The following is a 23,401-nucleotide window of genomic DNA, read 5'->3' on the forward strand; positions in this document are numbered from 1 at the left end:
TTAAGAACTAGACTTTTGCCCTTTTAAAAAATTTTCTAACAAGAATTTTGAACTCGCTTTTTTATTGAATTCTGCCAACTTCCAGGTTTCTTCCCATTGGGTCTGGAGGTAACGCAGTTGCTTTTGCACCTTAATGTCAGGGGTTTGTTCTGTCGCTTATGTGTCATATCGCGTTTTTTGTGCCTTAAGCAGGTATTTTGTTTGTTGAAAATATTGTTCATTGCAGTTCAGGGGGGACTTAAAACATTAATAAAAAAATTTCAAAATCTTTTTTCCTGCACAACTAGTGTCTGCTCAAAGAGTGTCGGCCTTGTTTTGTAAGTTCTGTTCCCCTTGCCAATTTAAAAATCAAAAGTCTTGCCTGTCATGCTTGCCTAATTTTCATGTTTGATAAAGACAAGTAGTATGAAAAATGTATTTTAAAACGACAGGTTTTATGATTCGATTTCTTATCTATTATCTATCTATTCTATATTTAAATGCAGGTTTCTTTATCTCGCCATGCTTAAGTTTTTTCAATGTATAAATTTTGCATGTTTAACGAAAGAATTTTTGCACCTTTAAGCTATATTGTATAATGCAATGGTCAAGATTTTTTTTCCATTTTCCAGTGAAAAACTCAAATTACAAAAGAATTTACAAAACCTGAAGTTCCCAGTTTTCGAGATAAGACGTTTTATAAATATTTTTCAAAAAAATTCAGAAAACATGAATTAGTTTTTTTTCTTCAAAATCTGAAATTCCCAACCCTGTAGTTGACTGCTGTCAGCGTACTCTGAGGAGTTGCGAATCTTGCCTCCATTAATGTTTGTTTAAATCCTTGTAGTTTTCGAATATGACATTTTTTATGGTTTTTTCAAAAAAAAATTCAGAAAACTGAAAAATACCAAAATCTGAAAATACCATACCTGTAGTTGGGTTATGTTAGAGTACTCTCAAGAATTGAGAATCTTGCCTTCAAATATGAATGCTCAAATCCTTGGAACTTTCAAGATGTGACGTTTTTTTGTGATTTTTTTTTCAATTTTTCAGAAAACGTAAATTAATTTTTGTCAAATTTTGAAATTCCGGATACTGTAGTCGGGTGCTGTCAGGGTACTCTCAGGATTTAAAAGTCTCGTCACATGCGACTGCTCAAATGCTTTCAAGTTCCAAGATCTGACGTTTTATTTATTTTTTAAAAAATTTTCCCAGAATTTAACTACAAAGAGTTCCACAAAATTTAAAATTACTAAATTGATGAAGAAACAACCTTATTGTCAGCGTACACCTAGGCGTCCTAATTCTCGCCTCTAAATATGAATGCTCAAATTCTTTTAGTATGCGAGATGAGACGATTTTTATGATTTTTTAATTTTTTTAGGGAAACCTGGGTTTAAAAAATTCACTAAATTTGAAATTTCCAACCGTATAGTAGGGTGCTCTCAGTGGTTGCAGATCTGGCCTCCAAATTTCTCCAGAGGCCCATTGATTTTCGAAATGACGTTTTTATGGTTTTTCGAAATGGGAAATTAAAAAATTTAAAAATTTGAAATTGCCAACACAGTAATTGGGTGCAGTCAGAGTACACTAAAAGCTTGCAGATCTTGTTATCAATATATGCGGTTTTTCATGAGTCGTCGAAAAAAATTGAAGCACCGGAGTTGCGTTAAACGCTAGTTTGATTTTAAAAAGAGAGACTATAATCGATTATTAATAGATTAAAATCGATTGTTTCTCAATTTTAGTGAGACTGGTACTAAAGTCGTAATATAATCGATTATTAATGCTCGACACTGGATGCGGGAATACAGTGTTGATATGAATTATCCGGACAAGACCAACGAAAACTGAAACTGTTTCAAAGGCTGTGTAAGAGGCTTCTTTTAATATAGTATTCTTATCAAATAGTTTGGTGGTTTCAGCTAAATTTTTAATTATAATTAAAGAAGCCAAACGGTGTAATTTTTGATGTAAAATTTTGGTTCCGAATTTCCCACAATGAAATTGCACCATATTAATTCAGCTAAAATTTTGTCCTCATCTTTTTTTGTCTAAAATCAACTCATTTTGAGGAATTTTTGGCGTTTTGTGCGGATAATTTAAAGGTGGCATATAAACCAGCCGAAGAATAAATCAGTCGAAGAATCGACCAGGCGGAAAAAAACTAAGGGTTAAATAAAATTTAACAGTTACGAAAGTCATGCAAATTTCATTGATGTTACGTAAAGTTTCAGCTGGCGGATCTTGTTAACTATCCCCCCCTTATAGTACCTTGTAACGAATCTCCTCCCCCCTTAAAGAAAGAGTTGAACAGTTAAGCATTAGATTATTGAATTGTGTAGATTAACCAGTGGCAGTTCTTCTCCTTCCCCTACAAAGTGGGCAGTGTGGTCACCTTCAAACTGGACGTGAAACAGAAACTGGATGCAAAAGTGGACATACACCTCAAAGCGTATGTCTCCTTCTCCAATGTGGTGCCGACTGCTCAGTATAACGATTTCTCCTACACCATTGTGCCTGGCAAGAACTCAACTATGGTACTCAGGCCATCCAGTATGTCACAAATTTTCTCAGCAAAAATTTTTGGAATTGATTGTCAAACTATAGAATTTTCCTATGGTTTTTTCATGAGTTTTCTATTCTTGAATTTTCAATTTTGTGGTTTCTACAATTGGTTTTACAACATAATTGAACATGAAAATCGCCATATTGAAAATGTTAAGGATTTTCGTAGCGAATGTAGCGGCTATGAAATAATGTTCTTCGTAGATTGTGATTGTATTATAATATGAGCAGTGAAAATCATTTCTGCTGTTGGTCGATTTACAATTGTCGTGTCTGTTGATTTGTTGTCTCTTCTCTTTTTCTTAATCTCTTTTTTCTTTGTTGTTTTCGCCTGAATTGGAATAGCTGCTGTTATAGAATGTTGCCTGTCGCTTGTTAATATTTTATTACTATGTGGTGTCGAATGGTAGAAGCCTCCACAACTTACTTCTCTGCATTTCAATCAGCTCTGTAATCGCGTGAATTATGATTCTTTAAACAGTTCTGGAACAGGTTGAATTGTTGTATCATTTGTTGTCGCTACAAAAGTCATGCAAACGTTTTGGCTTATGTACTGGTTACATTGTCCAAGCTGGTAATTTCCTTTACAAGGCTGACAAAGAAGTGTCTCGTCATACTTTTGGCTTGAGAAATCCGCGATTGCTTCTCTGGTTTTATCGTCTTTTTGCTGAAACATCTTGGCAAGCATCCACGTAAATTTTCATCCAGTGTTTGAATTTGATGAATGTCGGTTCGTCGAAATCTTTCTTCAATGCGTGCTCGTTCCATTTTTTAATTTTCCGGGCGAGAATTTATCACTGGCTAGTCGTAGGACCACTGAAGATCCTAGATCTGAAAAGAAAATATGATGTTGGCATGTCTTTACCAGTTGTCGAAGAAAGTTGGTAAACGAAATGAACCTTTTTTCTTGGTCCATACTGTGGCCAGCCCAATCTTGCAGTCGCATGTTTTTTCGGCCGTCTGAAGGGTGAATTTAGCTCGTTGATTGTTTCCGTGGAAAGAAGCTTTTTAAGATTTGCCTACAATGCAGTCCTTTCCTTTTCGGCTGACAGATTTTTGTAAGTAAGCAATTCTTTGAGCATCTGACAATGCTGGATTTTTGTGAATTGTAGCTTCAAAGAAATTGTACCACTCATGCGATTGCGGAGGGTCGGTTTCCACCAAAGTCAGACAATCAATATTTTGTAAGTTAACTGTTTGACGTATTTTAAAATGTCGTGGTGGACAATCGTGTTGCTGCATTGATGCTGTTGTAGGTTGTCCAAATTGCCGTTGTTGTATTTATGTTGGCTGATGCTGAATCAATTTGATGTGCCGATTCTCTGAATCTCTGTAATCCGGTTAACTGTACCCCAACCAATACCTCCTGTACCTGTACCTACCATGCTTGTACCTACCATACCTGTTGCATTTCCTGCCGATTCCATATTTTTTGCCTGTTCATTGCCTTTGATTATTTTTGTTTCCAATTGTTCTACTTTATCAGGTAGCTTCTAGATGTCTTTTAATACCCGTAATAACCATACGTATCTGATAATATTTTCTAGTGTCTTCTGGGTGCCCGGGTTGACCTCCATACACCGAAAATCGTTATCATACAATTCCATACATCAAGTGTATGGAAAAATGCTTGTCATACAATTTTCATACAATTTCTAAAAATGGTTGAAAACTGGTATAAACTTATTTCTGTGGATGTTTGATTCTTATAAAACAGTCTGGTGATAAAAACTGAGGTTCTCGTTTTTTTGAAAAAAAATGCTTATCATACAATTCCCATATATGGGAATTGTATGACTGGCATTTTTTTGATGGCGACCAAGGTCTTTGTCACTTGTGTTCGGTTGCGAACACAACCAAAAACTTTTCAGAAACTAAATTTTGAAAGAAAAAATCAAAATTTTTGGTTTATGGAAAAACACCTATCATACAATATTCATTTATGGAAATATCTTTATCATAGAGATTTCATACAATGTTCTGTACGTATGGCATTGTATGGAATTGTATGACAAGAAGTTTTTCATAAATGGAAATTGTATGATTAGAAGTTTTGGTCAACCCGGGTGGTATCATGCAAATATTGGCTGTTGTTGCATACCATTTGCAAATCCAAGACCATTGTGTTCAAAATTCTCATCACAACCATTGTCCAAACGTCTGTTTCCTACCATAATTACCTGTTGTACCTTACCAGATTCCAGTTGTGATTCAGACGGGCCAAAATATTTTTCCGTGGTTTTGCTGTTGACTGTGCACATTTTCTCAGAGCGCATTTGCTCTGTAGAGAAATGTTGTTGTGGATGCTGATGTTGCTGTTAGTGAGTGCTGGAGAGCCTCTGCTGACATTTTCTGTAATATGAATACCTTAGTCGACGTGAAACCAAATTCTCACGCTTTTTACCTAGTTAACGCATTTGCTATTGCATGTCGAAATCTTCAGCTGCATTTACCTTTATTTCAATTATCTCCCCATCAGTATTTAACTAATCTTTTTTGTGGTCTAATGAAGTCCGAACTTTCTTGAAAATTTACCGAAGGATTGCCAATTCTTTTATAACACTGGGTTTTACTTGGCAAATCCTCGCCTAGAGTCATGTTTGCATGCATATCTCCGAAATCGATACCTGGGCCAGCACTTAATTGCTGTTTCGTGCTCCTGAAATTCATATGAGTCTGTGTAATGGGGCGATCTTGATATTTTTGCTTGCGTTTAAAAGCAAATATACCTCTACCAGATCTACCCAAACCTAATGTCTCCCTGAGAGAATCCCGTAAGCGAAGTCTTCCTCTATTGTTTCTTGTTGTGTTTGTTTTAAAAGCAATTGGTACCCAAGTCATCATGTCCTGTCATGATAGTCGCAGAAGCAATCCTTCGATTTAATTCTGGAGATTGACGTTTGGCCCAGAATTGATTTGCCGAACACTGCTGATGCAAAAGTGATGATAGTGAGGCTGAATTCCTTTTACTCCTGAGGTGACTGAGCTTTGAATTCCTTAATTTTGTTTCTCATGCAGACTTGTTGATTTTTACCGTTGAATTTATCATCGTATTTATCCTCATGTATTTGATTTTCGTCTCGAGAAGCGTTTGTGATGACCGCTGCAGTTTCTAATATTTTGAGTCCTTCATCTATAGTTGATGGACAATGTTGGTGTCGTGAGTCGTGGTGTTGACGTGTTTGAATTGTAATTTTTTACCAGATCGGTGACGTTTTGTTAGTTAATACCACTTAGAGTCGGAGTTACGAATGGTCCTCGTGATATAATGCGTGAGCCAATGCTTAGACGTATCTTCCGTTTCTATTCCATCAGTAGTTTGTACCTTTCTGTACAGCCATCCGCTCTTACAACTGCGTGTTGAGGTTTGTTGCTTTTGTGAAAATGTCGTCGCATAAGTTTTCCATCTGTTCATTTTGTAATTCTAATTGGTGATTATCGTCTTGTAATGCTTCGATACCTTCCACGTCGTTGCCGTGTCCTTCTTACAACAAATGCTGCTTGATATCCCATTCTCCTTCCAATCTGTCGAGCTGCTGTTTTTTGTTTAGTTTTTCTTGTTCGACGGCATAGTTAATTAATCAGCACAATTACAGCAACTGATGAGCGTTAGTACTTTCAGTATGACAAGATGAAACAAAAAAACGCAATGTGTTTTGAGTTCAACTTGTATCTATCTTTTGTTTTTACACCAATAAGTTCAAAACAAAATAGGATTGATTTTTTGTATATGTAAGTTTTTTGATTTATGTTTTTACTAACATGAAATTGTTTTTTTGTTAAGGGTTATTTTTTCATACATGACTAGTTTTGAACACATTGGAAATCGGTTTTAAACAAGTCCATTTCAATTTTAACAAAATCGATTTTTCTTCAACTAAGTCTAATTCATTTAGAACACAGTGAAGCTCATTTTCAAAAAAAGTTAATTTATTTTTACCGTTACGTGATACTCGTTGATCTTCTTCGATTGTTTTTTCTCAAAAGTAAAGGTACCTTTATTTTCAGAGGAGCGGCAATTTGTTGAGGCTATTTTTCTTTTATTCTTTCAAAAAATTAAGATTCAGTGTTTAATTATTAGTATTAAACTGTGGCCCAGCTGCAAAACAGCTTACTTACATTTTTTTGTGGAAAACTCTTGCAAAGTCAAGGGCGCATACAAAAAAAAGTTGATGAGAATCTAATCAAAATCAAAAATTATAAGAAGCCATGATTATAAATACTAAGGTACCTTTATTTTCAGAGGAGCGGCAATTTGTTGAGGCTATTTTTCTTTTATTCTTTCAAAAAATTAAGATTCAGTGTTTAATTATTAGTATTAAACTGTGGCCCAGCTGCAAAACAGCTTACTTACATTTTTTTGTGGAAAACTCTTGCAAAGTCAAGGGCGCATACAAAAAAAAGTTGATGAGAATCTAATCAAAATCAAAAATTATAAGAAGCCATGATTATAAATACTAATTTTATTCATTCCGAATGTAACAGCTATGCTATAATGAAGCAGACAAATTAGTTCCACCAGATCGTTTTTTTAGTGCATCAATGACCGACTGATCAAAAAGTCTTTAGTTCATGCTTCTATGGTGATTTAGAAAAACCGCGAAGCGCACAGTTACAAGGTCAAAAGAAATTTTTCGTTGGAGCAATGAAAATTATTTAACCCTAATGAGCAAAAGAAGGTTTCTTTTTCAAGTGATACTTTGGTTCTGCAAAAAGTCGGATATATCGTTATCGAGTGTCATATGCTCTGAAAATAACAATCTATTGGTCTATTTTTTTTGATTGATTAAACTGGTATTTTGAAACAGTATCACAATTTTTTTGGTGTCTGAAGGCTACTGGATTCTAGAGACAAAAATTTAAACATGATCCAGTATAAAAGTTGAATCTATTGGCAAAATTTCCGTGGTTTTTACGTACAAATCACTGTAATAAAAAAACTTTTCGCAAATTTGTTATGTCGCGAAGTCAGTAACAAGTGAAGTGGGTTCCACAAAAAGTGATCGGATATAGCATATATAAGAGGAATCCACAAATTTTGTGAGCAAATTTTTCAAATTTAAGTGGGTTTGGCAAGGTTTAGGTGGATCCCACTTTTTTGTTTATTTTTGAACTACATCAATTATTGCATATGAGCATTTAGAGGTGAAATTATTATGCAATGCGGAATTTAACAGCAAGGAGTTCCGAGAGCAATAACCATTATTAGCGAAATCTGCAAACAAATCTTAAGTCATTGGTTAACTAAGTGGGTGGATATCATACTTTAGTATTTGAGAAGTTTCTCAAAAGCAAAATTTGCGAAATTAATTTGAGATTAATCAGCGGAGAATTTTTTTTGGATTATAGGGGGCTCAGAGTGATCCTCCTTTTTTGAGATGAGAGATTTGCAGTTAAAGGCGGAATAAGGTGAGAATTCAGATCGGAGTAGTTGCCAGGAAATGAGATCGAAATAACAGGAGATGAAATCAAAGTTGGGCGTAAGTTGGCAGGAATCGAGATCGAATTGGTGATGAATTGACAGGAATTGATGTCGAACACTTAGTAGTTCAACTGGTATCTCAACTGCTAGCAGTATTTGAAATTAAACTCGCTGGTGACCACCTGGTATAGAAATGATTTAATTCAAAACCTACTTCATGATTAACTTGAATTCGCAAACGAAATGCGGATTCCGCGTACAATTTGCAGTTTCCGCAACAGCTCTAATTTATTATGCATATGGTTTGATACTAAATTTGGATTCCACACACTGTTCAGGATTCCGCAAACACTGTTGCGGATTCCGCGAATTTGCTGACTTTTAGGAGCGAATTTAAGCTTCAGAGTGACTCAGCTATTTGTTTGTGGAAACCTTGATGTTAAAAAATGTTTAAAAATTGAAAAAATAGAGTATGAGAGCATTATTTAATTTTTAAAAAACTTTCCTCTAATTTAAATTTAAAAATCCCCACATCAAAAAAAAATTGTACCTGTTGATGAAATTGAACGAAAAGCATAAGCGTTGATTGCCCATTTGCAGTTTGCAATCAAATTCGATTTCCAGCGCTGATTCTATAGTAATTCAGAGTTTTCTGCATAACCTAGCCTGCGATTTTTTTGAGGCTATTTCAGTAATGATTTCATAGAAAATCATCGCTGAAACTGAAGAAATTTTAAATCATTCTAGTAGCTTTCAAGTAAGAGTTTAAGTTGATGAGCTCTTTAATTTGCGTTAATCTAAGGCTTCATGGCGTAGAGGTAGCATACATGTCTTCAAAATTGAAGGTTGCGAGATGGAACCCCTGTTAACTCACTATTTTTGCTCAATTTGATAAGTTACTTAACGCTTTTTCATCGCTGAAAATTATTCAAATTAGCGATGTTTTATCAATCATTTTTTCTATCCGTACCGAAAAAATTCTTTTTTTTCCAACCTGAAATTTTCAAAATCTAATCTATTTCCTAGGTCAGAAAATAGTTATGAAGTTTTCAAGTAGAATAGGCTTTATCTGCAAAATCTTTCTTTCTTATGTTTTTTTTGAAAACGAAATTAGCTAAATCTTCTTTGAAAAATTCTCCTGAAGCTCCCTGACGAAAAATGGTAGTTCTAGCATCTTAATAATACAAAGTAACAGTTTTATATCAAGTGTGAACACGCATTGTTTTGCTACAACTATTGTGGATACTTGAACCATATCTATTTCGTTGCGGTTACGCAGTGAACTGGTTTCTACATATTTCTTTCCAGAAGTTGTTAATTTTTAAATTAGAAATTAAATAGATCATTTCTGCTCTGAAAACACAAAAAATATTGGCTAGATCGACTATAAAAGATTTCTAACTAAAAAACAGCCTCCGTTGGGTACGGGTACGGGTATGAACATCGATAACATGATATTCAAGTTGGTCAAGGTGTTTGGCGCATAATCTTGAATTTTCTTTAATTCTTTCTTCCTTAATTTATTAGATTGGACTTCTAGTTAATTTAGAAGTCCAATCTATTAAAGGTTAGGTTCTAACAGTATGAAACGATTTAACCGCGTTTTGCGAGAAATAACGTGAGATAAATTCATGTCATGAATATCCTCGGGATAGGGAGATCTTGGTTAGAACCAAAGAAGAAGCAGTTGAGCCCAGTTTTTTGTAGTACAATTGAAGTGGTCTTAAATCTCGTTTTTTGGGGATACGATGGCAAATTTTACCGTTTTTCTTGTTTAGGTACCGAGGGCTGTTTTCAGTTTACACGAGTGCGCAATGACTTTTGAGCCGGTAAAAACTTACAGCACTCGACCCAGTGACCAGATGGCTCGTGGTGTAAAGGTCCTCAAATATCCACACGAGTTCATTTTTTTCGAGCGGTTCCCTGGGTTACGACCATTTAGTCCTTTTGCTGAGAGTCGGATCAAACTATTCAAGTAGAGGCCTCCAGAAGCTGTCAATCTTTTGCTCGCTTCCAAGATTTATTGGACAGTTTATGGTAGATGCTTCGTAGAAGGCTGCTGTCGGAGCGTAGACGAATGGACGACCCATTAGGAAGTGGCTGGGTATCAGTGGAAGGTAGTCGTCAAGGTCACTACTGGCATGCGTTAGCGAACGATAATTGCAAATAGGTCTCTTGATAGTCGATCAGAACCGAGATTTAGTAAGAAAGTTCGTTTTATCATTGAGACGAGTCGCTCCCACGCCGCCAAATTAGGGGACTGAAAGAGGATTTAGGCAATCGAGATTGTGGACCATTCGATAATTAGTTCTGAGCGTAGTTGTTTAGGGCCGCCATTGAAGTAAGTATAGGAGATTAAAAGCTTAGGTATGCCTCTCGCAGCATTGAAGCGTCTAGTTTCCGTCATGTAGATGTTCGTAATGATATTCTCTGTCAATTCCAGAGTGTCGTAGTCGTCCTCGCGCGCGAATAAAACCGTTTTCTAGAAAATGTGACAACTGTTGCAGTTTGTCTTTGTTGTCTTTTCTCTGCTGGGTTCGTATTGATTGTAGTTGTCAACAAAGGTTTCTCGCTGGTATTGTTAATAAAGGAGGAGCTTAGTTTTCTCTAGGTCTTCCATAGTGGCTAAACGTTCACCGCTTGCCTTCAATGTAACGAAAAAAACTATCCCGAGCGTTGACGCGAACTAATCGAAGCCAATTTAAAAACCGGGAAGAATCGATTGATCATGTAGTTGGGGGACAAACTGTTGTAGCATTACCTCGTTTCATTGTTTCGTTGATCACCCAAGTACACTCATTGTTGAGTAGAGACTGTGCTGCATCCAACCAGAGCTACCGTACGCATTTAAGATCGATTCCCCGTGTAGCGCTGTCTGCTGGGTTGAGTTTACCAGGGATGTGTTTCTATTGTTCGACTTGGCATATAATACGTATTTCAACAGCTTTGTTTGAGCAGTACGTTTTCATTTTACCGGGTGATGCGATCCAGGACAAAACAGTAGTGCTATCTGTCCAAAAGTGAGTGGAGTGGGGCTATATTCGAATTTCATCAGTAGCGACCCTGTAAAGCCGTGCGCCCATAAGGATGGCTCGTAATTCCAATTTTTTAATGCCCTCTTGGCTCAGTGTTGCTACCTTTGTTCTGTCAATCAAAAAAGTAGAGTATTGCATCTTGCGACCTGTCGCTGAAAATATGAAGCTGTATATCACTAGGTGACAGCTGTGGTCCAAGTAAGCGCGGCAGCCTCACTGGGGGACTTGTTTGCATTGGTCGACCCATTTATCAATTATCGGAACGAAGTCATAGAGACAAGTTTCGACCCAGGAAATACCAGACTTCCACAGGTTTTGAAGAAGATTTTTATTTTTTTATGACAAACGTTGCTAGGATACCTGGCGGTTCGAAAGCCCTTGCTACTGTAGAGAGGACTGTTTGGAGTGTAGACCTTGTAGAACTAGTTACCTTGATTGTTGGTTGCACGAACATCGTAGCGTCAGTTGTGTCCCCTTTAACGACCAAGACCCGATGCACTGTGCCATAATAGATTTTCCGACATCATCAATGAAGTAGATGACGTCATGAGTGTTAGATACGAACTTAGTTATGTTGAATCCCCCTGTATTAGGGAGAATTTTAGTTGTGTAGTAGAGTCTCTAGCCTCGTTTGTCGTGTTGAACGAGTGAATAAAACCGACCATGTAAAAACTTTTATGAAGCAATTGAGCAATATTGGGCTTGGTAACTATATCGGTAGCAGTAATCGGTAACTATTTGATGAAGCGCAAAATTGACAATGGATGGTGAGCATTTTGCACCAAAGATAAAACACGTGTTTTGGTATTGCTTGATACCATTTTTAGTAGGCCAAAGGAAGCAAAATGCAACTTGATTTTCATCTTCAATAACAATTTGCATAAACATGCCTTCAATCTCCGCCGATACAGCCACAGGTTTTCTTGGAATCGTAGTAGAAGACCAAAGATGTTGTTCAGGAGATCGGGTCCAGTTTCAAGGCAAGAGCTCAACAAGACTATTTTGTATGTTGAGGCTGCTTTGGCCACTCTGCGTACCTTTCCGGGCTTGTTTGGATTACTCGCAGGGTGATGTGGGAGGTATCAAAAACTTCCAGCTGTGGGAACTGAAAAGTAACAGATTTGACGTAGTTATTTTCCAGGGAGTAGTACGCGTTTTCTCAAAAACTTGCATGAGTTCAGGGTCCTTTTTGAGCTGTTCTTGTAGTGATTGCAGTTGAGCTTTAGCTATTGGATAGTTGTTGTGCATTTTCATTTCACTTTTCCAGAATAGATTTTTTTTGTAGCTATCTTCGTCGTGCTCAGTGCTTTGCTCCCTAAACCTCAGTTATCGAATGCTTTTATCAGAGTAAGTTATCTTCGTTTATTTCAGTGAGAGCAGCGTCTTCTTGATCATTTAAATCAATGAAATTAATTGAACGTGGTTTGATCCGGAACTATTAGATTTCTGGGTGAGTGGGTCTGTGATCGTCCGACCTAGCTGATTTTTGGCAGCGTGGGGGGTGCCTGTAGGACCTTTCCTGATATCATGCTCCGCAGTATTTCAGAAAACGTCTACGCCAAATAATGTTTGCACTGTGTTGTCGCCTATATCAGGGAAGTCGAAGGTGATTGTAGAGTGAGCAGGTTCTGTCAAGGTTGTTTGCGTCGATGGCGTCAAAACTTAGAGTTTCAACTGAGTAGAATGACTGTAGAGTTAAAGTAGGCTTAGTAGCGTTATGTGGTTTGATAGTTAGCCCCACCAGAGAGGAAGACACTTTGTCTTTATTGATTTTAACTCGTATGCTAAGCTGTAGTTGTTGACATGGTTTACATTGAAGTGTTTCAGCTGTTTTACTGAAGATGTATGAGCAGCTGCTGCAGTTGCCGAGTATGGTGTAGCAATTTAGTTTGCTGCCATTGTTAAAAAGTGTTACCGGCATAAATTCTAACTGGTTTCTGATGTTACTCATATTTTCGATTGGGTTCTTAGCTTGTTGCGATCGGTTTCTTAATGTAGTGCCAATCTGCATGTTATTTGATTTTTGGTTGTGCATTTCAAACGGCTTTTGTCGATGCGTAGACTTGAATGGTGTTTCCCTTCGCAGTTGTTGATGATACATTGTTTAACGGACGTGCATTCACTAAATCTGTTTTCGCCTAAGCTGTTGAAGCACAGTTTATGTTGTTTCACCAGCTCTGCCTGTTGATCTACGAGAATTTTCAAAAAGTCCGGACATTTTCCAATATAGTGGACTTGATTACCTACTGGAATTGTTGAAGTTGTTTGTTTTGTCGATACACCTGAATGTCTTTCGTAGTTTTCCTTGGACATAGAAGTAAAAATTGGTTGGGTCGGCTGTCGGATTGTTGTTGCTTCGTTGGTTGGCGAATTGGTCCCTTTTGCTTTGAATTTGATCGCTCTATGTCCAGGTTCTCGCATGCTCCCGAGTAGTCATTCAAGATTGCGTGGAGTCTGAATTTGTAGCGTAATCGAAGTCGTGCAGCACGCAGTGGTTTTCCCGTTTCATTAGTAGACGTACTAAGAGGCTTGAGCGAGAAAGTCGCGTCAGGTTGATAGAAATTAGATTGGTGGTGTAGCCGTTGAGTTCGAAGTTGTGGGTTAGATTGCGTAGGAAAGCAGCGTATCTGTTAAAGCCTTGTGGCTCGCATAGAATCAATTTGTCAAATTCTTAGAGTTCGCTGATGAACGCTGACACCATATATTTTGGGTTGCAGTATCTACGCACTAATTAAAGTATTGTCTCTTCTTACTGAGAAGAGTTGGTTCCGTAGCTCTTCATTACGGTTTTAGCATTATCAGCGCATAATGACTGCAAGTAAGTAATTTTCCCAACCGGGCTTAGACGTGGGTTGTTGCCTACCGCAGTCTGAAAGAGTTCGAACCAGTTATTCCACTCAAGTGGGTTGCCCTCAAACTTCTGTAGTTTTATGTCTGGTAACTTCGATCTTTTCAAATTTTGATGTCAGTGGTCGAATGTTTAGTAACGTGGTTGCTGACTTGTCTTTTTTCATTGCCGAAAAGACTGTTTTGTTGTTGGTCGTGTGGTTGCGAGTTAGTCCTATGGTGGTTGTTGAAGTGGTTGGCAACGAATTGTTCAGATGTAGTAACAGGACTTTTCTCTATTGAAGTTATTAGCAGGCTATATCGGTTATTGCCAGTTGGCATCTGGGCTTCGTGTGTTGAGTTTTTGCTCCAGATGTAGATTTCATTGGCGACTGGTGGAAGCGATAAATTGTATCGTAGACGAGCGTGAAAGTTCAAAATACCCAGTTTTGCAGTAAGTGAGACTGATCTGTAATCAGTTGTAGAGGTAGCGGTGACACCGTTGATTGTCTGATCTATAGCTCTGTTGGTTCCCGGTAAAGGTGGAAAACTGTAGCGTTGATGAAGGTCTAAGTCAAAAGTTCTCGACCTGGGTGGGCGTGTAATTTGAAAAGTCGGCAGCCGTAGAGCTGATGACGCTGTTGGCCAAGTTTTCAGTAGTAATTGAGCTTTTTATAGGTACATTGGCTGTTGCAGATCTGCCTTGCACTCTGAGTGGCTGTCTGACCCTGTGGAAATGGAACAATAGTTTTTAAAGACCTTTTCGCCTTTCCGAACTTTCATTAGTAGGTCGCATTTTCTTTTTAGTAGCGTTGAAGCATTGTCGAGGCAGTCTTGTGCTTATTGAGTGGAAAACGCGGCGAAGTCGTCTGCAAGTGTGTCTAGCAGATTGAAGCAAGTGGTTACCTCCTCGAACGTAGCTTACAGTACTCGATTTTGCTTGAGTTGGCTATTTTCCTCGTTACCTCTTGCTCAAGCTTATCGAAAAAATTGTAGCGGCGTCTCCGTTGATTAAGCAACTCCATAGATTAGCTGTTGTAAGGTTGGCTTCGTCGGAGCTTTTAAGGAATGTAATTAATAGAAGAGTTGTTCACTAGACAACACGGGTTAACATTTTACCAGCTCGGATGGCAGCGATAGCTTAGTATTTCCATTAAAGAAGCTTTGTGAGCTTTCTTAAGAGTCTTACTATAATTAACCTTAACTTTTTGTTGAGGTCAACCAACCCTAAGGCTAACCCAGTGGTTTAGTAAAAAACAAGAACTACAGCTCACGCAGTCATGACCGCTTTGACTTATGGTTGAAGACTACGTGGTGAAACTTTTGTTAAGTTTTTTTTTGCGTTGAAATGAGTTAGAAAATTTTGATACTTTCAAAATTTTCCGTAAATACTTTCGTAAACTTTGTTAGTAAAACGTTTTATAGTTATGGGTTAAAGAAAAAGTTTCAAAAAGTTTGAAAGTTTGGGCCTTTGAAAATTTGAAGGAGAAAGTTTAGGGCTAGAAAACTTTGGCTATCAGTATTTTTTTGTATAAGTGAAAACTTTTTTTTGGTTAGGAACTACCTTAGTACCCCGAGGATTAACAATAAAATGACCAATTGAACATTAACTTTTCCCATCTGCGGTTGTAGATTTCTTAAATTTGGGCTAAGAAGAACTGCACAGAAAGTTCAGCACAATTACTTAAAATTTTAGCACAATGTGGGTTTGTTGACGAGAGAAGAGCAGCGTGGTGTTTTTTTTGAGAGGGGGGGGGGGGGGGGGATCTATTAAGAGTTTTTTTTATCAGGCCTGTTTTTTAAAGTTGCCGTTGATGTTGATGCTTTCGTGACCCGTGAGATTGACCGTTGAAGATTGGGACCCTTGAGTAGCTCAGAAGATTGATGTCCTGAAATGGCCCTGATGATGGCTTGAAATGGCGTTGACAATGCCTGGAAGCTGCCTAACTGTTATGTTTGAGGGGGACTGGTTTGCCTTTTTTCGGCGTTCACTTCGATTTCTTAATGGTGGTCGCCAGATATTCAAGTTGGTCAAGATGGTTGACGCATAATCTTGAATTGTCCTTAGTTCATTTAGAAGTCAAATCTATTAATAATTAGTTCGCAACAAATCATGACAGTATTAAATGATTTAACCGCGTTTTACGAGAATTACCTTGAGACAAATTCATGTCATGAGTAGGTACGGGTATTGTGGCAATGAACATTGATAATTCATCGAGGACGATCTCTGTTTTTTTTTCACTTTTTTCAATTGCTCGCGTTTTCAATCGTCAATTTTCAATGTGAGCTCAACCCGGAGACCATTCTACCATAAAGGTCTTCATTCATTACAACGATAACTCGGTGCATTCTCATACTTGGTAAAATTACCAATTACAGCTTCTGTCGACTAAAAAAAAAGATTTTTTTTTAAAAAGCGCTTGTTACTTATTGACCAGCAGGTGTGTCAGACTATTACGCGGAGTTGTATAAATCATGGATTTTGACTTCATTTGTTTAGGCGAGTTTCTGGACGACATCTGTGAGCCACGTAAGTATTACATGTGCTTTTCTAACTCAACTAGTTCTGAAATGATACGGCTCGAAGTTTTCGTCTATTTGATAAAATATCGAATTTTTCTGTCGAGGAGTTAATTTTTTTTCCTGCAGATTTAACTAAGGTTGGATAATTATTAAGTACTTGCGTATCAAAAGGCTGTTTTTTTTAATCAAATTGATTATTTCTTTCAACAAAAAAAATATAATATTTTTTTATTTTAAACAAAAAATAATAATAAAAGTATAATATAATGAAAAAATATAATATGATACGGCTGTTTTTTTTATCAAATTGATATTTTCCTAACAAAAAAATTTAATAAACTATCTTTCTTTAGAAGCTCCAAAAAGGAACTCATAGCTTCAAGTAATTTTGTCACAATTCATTTAGCTGTTACTTGACATTGAGATTTTTCTAAATTATTTCGTTTATTTTGCTACAGTGGATAAAAAGCCGGACAAAGGAGGGGATTCGAACTCCCCTCCCAATCCAGATGACTCACACACTCTCAACTTTGCCATCATCCCCATCATCATCCCTCTATACCACTCGGGTAAGAATTATACACGTCGAGTATACTAATAAAACAGCTCTTTAAATAGTTTATAGAAAAATACGATCCGAGTGTACTAAAAAAGTTGAACTCTGTTCAAAAACTGTTTTAAATAATTTTAAGGCATCTTTATATTTACGAATCCAATTGGAGGAAATTTGACTGAGTAAAAACGGTTTGCTTTGGGAATTTGTTAACAATCCCTTCCCATTGTCTTCAGCGTAGAATTTTCCACGCTTCAGCATGGACCAGTTTTTTACTAGTTATCATTTCCCACTTATCGTTTCCCAGAGCTTTGCAGAGTTTCTCCTAGCTCCTCTTCACCGGGGGAGAAAGAATTAACAAAATCCATCGTTGTTTTAGGTGGCACGGCGAAACCAGGCGCAGGCTCTATAGACTACTTGTGGCCTTCGGATTACTACCCCTCTTTTGGCATTGGAGTAGACATTAACGATCCGACGACAACGTCCCTGACAACAAGTAGCACCACTAGTTCTACGAGTAGCGGCACGAGCAGCTCAACCACGAGCAGTACGACTAGCTCTACGACTAGCTCAACCACTAGTAGTTCTACTAGTTCGACTACAAGTAGCACTACAAGCAGCACTACTAGTTCGACTAGTAGTTTCACGAGTAGCCCAACGACTAGCAGTAAGCCGACCACATTCATCCTACCTGCTTAAAATATATTTTTTTTTTCAAAAGAACCACCAAAAATATATGCCGGCAAAAATTGCAAACCCGCTTTAAGAAAAAAGAAAAAATCAATTATAAAGGATTTTTGTGGTCTAAAATGTTATCAAAATAATCAATTCCCATGTTGCCTTCAGACAACAATGGAAAACAAATCGGTTAAAATTCACTATTTTTAAATTTAATTATAATCGATTTAAAATCAATTGAATTTGATTTTTTCCGTTTTAATTTTGTTTCGCGTCGTGCAAATATTTTCCATAATATCTGCATTTATCAAATGAGTAATTCATACAGCCAGAGGCAGATCTAGGGTTTTCTCGAGAAGGGGCGGATTTTCAAAAAGTTTCCAAAATTTTGTCGACCTTTTTTTTATAGGTCGACCAATTTGCTTTTCTAATCCTTGTCACCAAATCACTATCCTCAGAGTTTTTAGGCGTATTAGGCTTTTTTAGAACAAAGGCGTTTTTATGCTTTTTTGGAAAATTTTGACCAAAAAATTGCGTTTTTTTTTCACTTTCAAAGTTAGTATAATTTGGCGCCAAAGGCGGCATTCGAAAAATTTTAGTGTTAGTCAGTCAAAAATGGATATCTCAAAATAGTACAAAGAGGGTCCCTTTGGGTCGGTAGGGTGTCGAATCCCTGATGGGGGGGGGGGGGCGTCCGCCCAAAACTCCCCAAAACCCCTGGTGCATACAATGTTTAGCTCTATGCCATCTTATCGCCTCCCCCCTCAAACGCTTGCCCATCTGTCTCTCACACCTCCTTTTCAACAGATAGTTTTATTTAACAATTGATTTGTTGGACAGGTCAAAACGCACAAACGATTTTGTGTGCGTTGAAAATAGATCTAAACAAAATAGAAAAAAATCGATTTAATTGAAATTTCATTGTTTTCATCAATAAAAAAGAAAAATAATTGATTATAATTGCTAGGCAATGTATTTGATACTCCAATAAATAATGGGAATTTTATGCAACTTTAATGGGTTATAATCGATTATGTTTCCTTTTTTTATAGACACTGGCAATACAACTCAATTTTAACTAATTTTTATCCATGGAACTTCAGTGTGGGAATCAGCAAACGCAAACTGGTTTCTTGTAATTTTAAAATAGTATAGAGATTAATTAAGAGTAATGAACGTATTGAAGACTCTTATCTAGGTGTTGCTGATTTTTTGTTTGTTTTTTTTTCAGTAAAAAGACTTTAAATATTGGTGTGTTTTATGCACTTTTTGAGTTCAATTGAAATTCATCTGCTGAAAGTGACGTAAATAGCACTCTCCAAACACAAACGTGCAAATGGCGCAAAAATTCGTGAACGATCTCTAGTTTCGGAAGTGCAATTTGATTTTTTAGATTTCCAGCGTAATAAAAACTTTACCTGTTGATTCAGTTTTCTCAAATTGGGTTAATTTTATCAAAAAAGCGCCAATCATAAATCGTTCTAGAAATTCAAAAAGTTTAAAGGGCATCTATTTTTTCTCTGAAAATCGAAATCTGAGATTTTTTCAGCGAAGTCAGAGTTTTTTTTAATGTTTACTTATATTCATTACTTTGTTCCAGTCTTCGATTGGCTATGTTTTTAAGATTGCAGTTGATAATCAAGGAAAAGTTTCGCTAAGAGCGTTTGCAAGGGGAATTGTTAATGAGAGCCAAGCAGCACAGTATGTTCAGACCATAGGCTTAAAAAATACATATAAAAGTTTTGTAGAACTTCGATACAGGCACATTCTAGGCATATTTCTAGGCATATTTGATCGTCATATTAACATAGGAAAAATAGAAAACAGTTTTGTAGAAAATAGTTAGAAAAACGAAAAAAAATTCTACTAAAATATTTAATAAAATTAAACGTTTTTCAAATTTTGGAATTTTCAAAAAAAAATGTTTGAAATTGTTGCTCCCCAAAATGACGCGCAAAAAACTCCGAAAGCTAATTTTACTCGAGTAAATTAAAGTTTCACGGCCTAAATTAAGCATAATTAGGCTATTTTAAGCCAGCTCTCACACCTTATTCACTCGAAATTAGACGAAACATCAAAAAATGCAGACTTTTTTGACACTGAAGTCAAAATTTTTCAAATGAAAATGCTTTGAGCCACCTCATCTACAACCTAAACTTGCCTCAACTTTATCTTAAAGCTTGTAGCGGAAGTAAAAAAGGTTATTGGTGAAAACTTTATCTTTTTTGCCAAAAACTACATTGAATATAGTAAGGGGCATTAGGAGCATTTAGACTTTAAAGACGCTTTTCAAACAATCTTTGAGCGATATTTTTAAGAAGTTCTCAATATTCACCAAGAGTGCTCGTATCAGGCATTGAAGCCTTGAAGCCTTGAATGTTTCGACTGACCTCTAATTTAGTTTTAGTAAAATAAATATTGGCAAAACTATTGATTTTAGGCTTATAATACCAAGTTCTTAGTGTTAAAACTTGGGTCTTGTATGGAATCAATAAAAAAAACTAACTTATTGCCCCAAGGGGTCAATCCCCCGAGAGAAGAAAGAGTTTTGTGAAATTGGTCTGACAAGAAAACCACCCCGAGCGTATAATACTCCTCACTTTCTTCGAAAGTCGCAACAAAAATCTAAAGAATTGCATATTTCTCGTGAAGTTTTGGAAGCATTTGTAACTCTTATTCTCTGCACCCGCCATGATCAAATATTCACATCCCATTGTGCGCAGAACCTAGCCTAATTAATTTACTTTTAGTCAAATAATTGTAGTCAAGTAATTGAAAAGAAAAGAGGCAGAACATTTGGGTCTTTTAGTTTGACCATTATACCATCCAGTAATTTCAACCACAGTGTTTGCAGTGTTCCCTCTAGATGATTAGAATTGATCACAAGACAAATGATACTGAAACTTTCTAAAGGACTGAAGTAAAGAAAACTGCTATACACTCCCAACATTTTCGCCAGCTCTTTTTTTTTTTAAACACGGAATCATTTTTGATAGCGCTTATTATTATTGAGTCATCAAATTTAAATATTTTTAGGCGTATCAAGTATCTGTCAATCAATTACCAAGAACCAAGGCGGAACTTCAACTGATCAAATGTGAAAGTTGAATGAAAAAAATTCAAAATATCCAATAGTTCAGATCAATGATACCTGCTAAAAATTTCGTTAAACTTCTAACTTTAAGTGGCCTAAAAACGGCAGAAACGGAGCAGTCCTTAAATTAACACGGAAAAGTAAAATATGAAAAAAGATTGCTTCGCATATCATGACAAAAAATCTATTCATCCAAAATGCCAGGCAAAAAAACTATATTTGACAATTTAGGTGTGAGGAAAGCGGTATATCTTCTGTGCTAGTCAACAACTATTCAAACTTTTCCAACGTTCAGCTGATTATTTTATTTCTGATCTGGAATGGAAGTTCATGAAGTTTTTAAACACAATTTTGTTGTTACACAATTTATTTGTTTGAAATTAATTTTGAAGATTTTTTGCAGTAATTTATTTAAACTAATTAAATTCAAGTATAATGATTCAGCTTTTAAATGTCGAAAAAAAAATTTGAGCCGTATATCAAAAATTGCTAAAAAAAAAGCCCGTATACCAAAAAGTGCTAATTGTTTAAGCTATTTTTTTTCGTTTTATGTTAATTAGGTACAAGCAGTCCTACTACCAGCAGTACTACAAGTAGCACTACCAGCTACACAACTAGTGCAACCACCCCTCTGACTACAACTGCACCCAAAACTCAGGATGAGGACTCTGGTCCCGATATTCCGGGCATAAATGACATGGGGGTGGGGGAAGTTGAGGCGAGTGGGGAGACTAAACCTATTGTGGAGTGCAATGCAACTTGTCAAGCGGAGAATAAAGATGTGGTGGAGGTTGAAGCACAGGGAAAAGACCAGGATGTAAGTTGGCTAGGAGCAGCTTAGAAAAATACGAAAAAATATATATCAAAGTCATGATTTCTCGATTGAAACTAGCCGAAACAGAGCTTTTTGAATGAGATGAAATTATATGTACTTGAAGTTCTTCTTAACAATAATACCCCTTTTGATTATGTGAATTTTTCTGAATCATGGTACGGTTTTTAGGTAAATCTTTTTTCACAACTTGTAAGGTGGTTTGTATGCCAAATGTTTTGTAAAGGGAAAGTTTGCATCAAAATTAAATATTTTTTTAGCGTTACCACATTATTGTTTCTTTGCATGTCTGAAGAAATTCAAGAAAGCGCGCCTTAAAGCATTATAATCTTTTCCCACGCAATTCGCAAACCTATTAGTAACCTTATTTTGCTGATATCAACGCATTTTTTGATGTTATGAAACACTCAACTTGGTGTTTTCCAGACTAATACAATATCAGTAACTTTAATCAAGAAGATATAAGCTCGATCGATACTTTATAAGCTCGATAGAAATCGATCGATATGAGTTCGATCGACATAAGCATAGAAATTGATCGATATAAGCTCGATCGATATAAGCATATGGAACCTGATCTAAACTACATTTTATGATTGGATAATTTAGATATTTTACCAATGTAAAGTATTTAATATTAACCAATCATGATCCATCTAACTAACAACCCACTTATTTGTAAGTGCTGAAGTTACTTGTAATTTCAGCACCAGAGAGATTTGAATTTAACTTAGAAATTAGTTGGACTCTCCCGAGCACTTCAGCAGCCGCAATAAACCAGTATACCCTAGATCTATTGAGCCTAGCAGAGACTAGTTAAACAACCTGAGACTAGATAGTATAAGAGTAAGATTAGGATCGGTATTAGACTAAGAAGTTGCACGAATCTATCCGGCCGAAAATAAGATAGCGTGACGAGCAGACGGTGTACCCTATCCGAAATTACTCTATGAGTTAACCAACTCGGTCCTAACTCATCTGGTGCGACCATAAGTCTCGAACAAGACCTTAATAGCTTAGAATTAACCAAAATAGATTAGAAATTAGACAAAAACATTTACAAAATGTTATACGACAATAATTTAATCGAAATGTCTCTACGACTCAATAGATCAGAGCCAATATTCCGAACCATAACAGAACTACCCGGAATTGGAAGAAGACCTCGAACCAGAGACGACATACGACAAAGTAGAAACTTGCCATATAGCTATATGATAGTTAGGCAAAAACCAGAACAAACTTTTATATTTAGAATACTACTGGCAATGAATTTAGATTTTCATTTGCAAACATAAAACCTTGAAGTTAATCTTCAAAATCATTTCAGGCGCTAAACAAAATTATTAATATACAATAACGATTGATAAAAAGATCTAAGATCGTTTTCCTAAAACTCTGCAGTAATATACAAAACATGTTTGAAAAATATTTATTGAAAAATAAAAATAAAAATTAGTAGCATGACAATAAATGGTTAGTAATCATAAATCATCCTGTTGTTCCAGCTCCATCATCTAAAACATAACAGCAATCATAAACCCACTAATATCATCAAAACACTAAATCTTTCCTTTACACACATTTAAAATTTTATTAAAACTTAAATTCACTTAATTTTAAAACCAGATCATCAAGGCTTATCCTTGGATCTTAAATCATTTTCTACTTAATTAAATTTCAAATTTGATCATCAAGGCTTATCCTTGGATCAAACAGAACAACTTTGTTCTCCCCCACCCACTTAATTAGTGTCTAACGACCTCAAACGTCGATTCACTACCCAACCCTTTCTAAAGACCTAAGACTAATAGAAATTTTTAAACAAAACTAATCATTCAAATTAGGATAAACAGTGAAGAACTTCGGTTATTCATCCTTCACTTGA

General features: G+C 36.3%; 1 protein-coding gene across 1 annotated transcript in view; it reads left to right on the forward strand.

The window, feature by feature from the left end:
• Nucleotides 1-133: 133 nt before the first annotated feature.
• Nucleotides 134-23,401, forward strand: part of LOC134846783 (mucin-2-like) — a 41,180-nt gene continuing 17,912 nt past the window's right edge. The window contains exons 1-6 of the mRNA XM_063864174.1: nt 134-142; nt 2,325-2,535; nt 16,334-16,363; nt 16,815-16,925; nt 17,289-17,576; nt 21,242-21,498. Coding sequence (XP_063720244.1) covers nt 134-142; nt 2,325-2,535; nt 16,334-16,363; nt 16,815-16,925; nt 17,289-17,576; nt 21,242-21,498 — 906 coding nt within the window. The remainder of the gene's footprint in view (nt 143-2,324; nt 2,536-16,333; nt 16,364-16,814; nt 16,926-17,288; nt 17,577-21,241; nt 21,499-23,401) is intronic.

The sequence above is a fragment of the Symsagittifera roscoffensis genome, chromosome 5, assembly GCF_963678635.1.
Source record: "Symsagittifera roscoffensis chromosome 5, txSymRosc1.1, whole genome shotgun sequence".
NCBI lineage: Eukaryota > Metazoa > Xenacoelomorpha > Acoela > Convolutidae > Symsagittifera > Symsagittifera roscoffensis.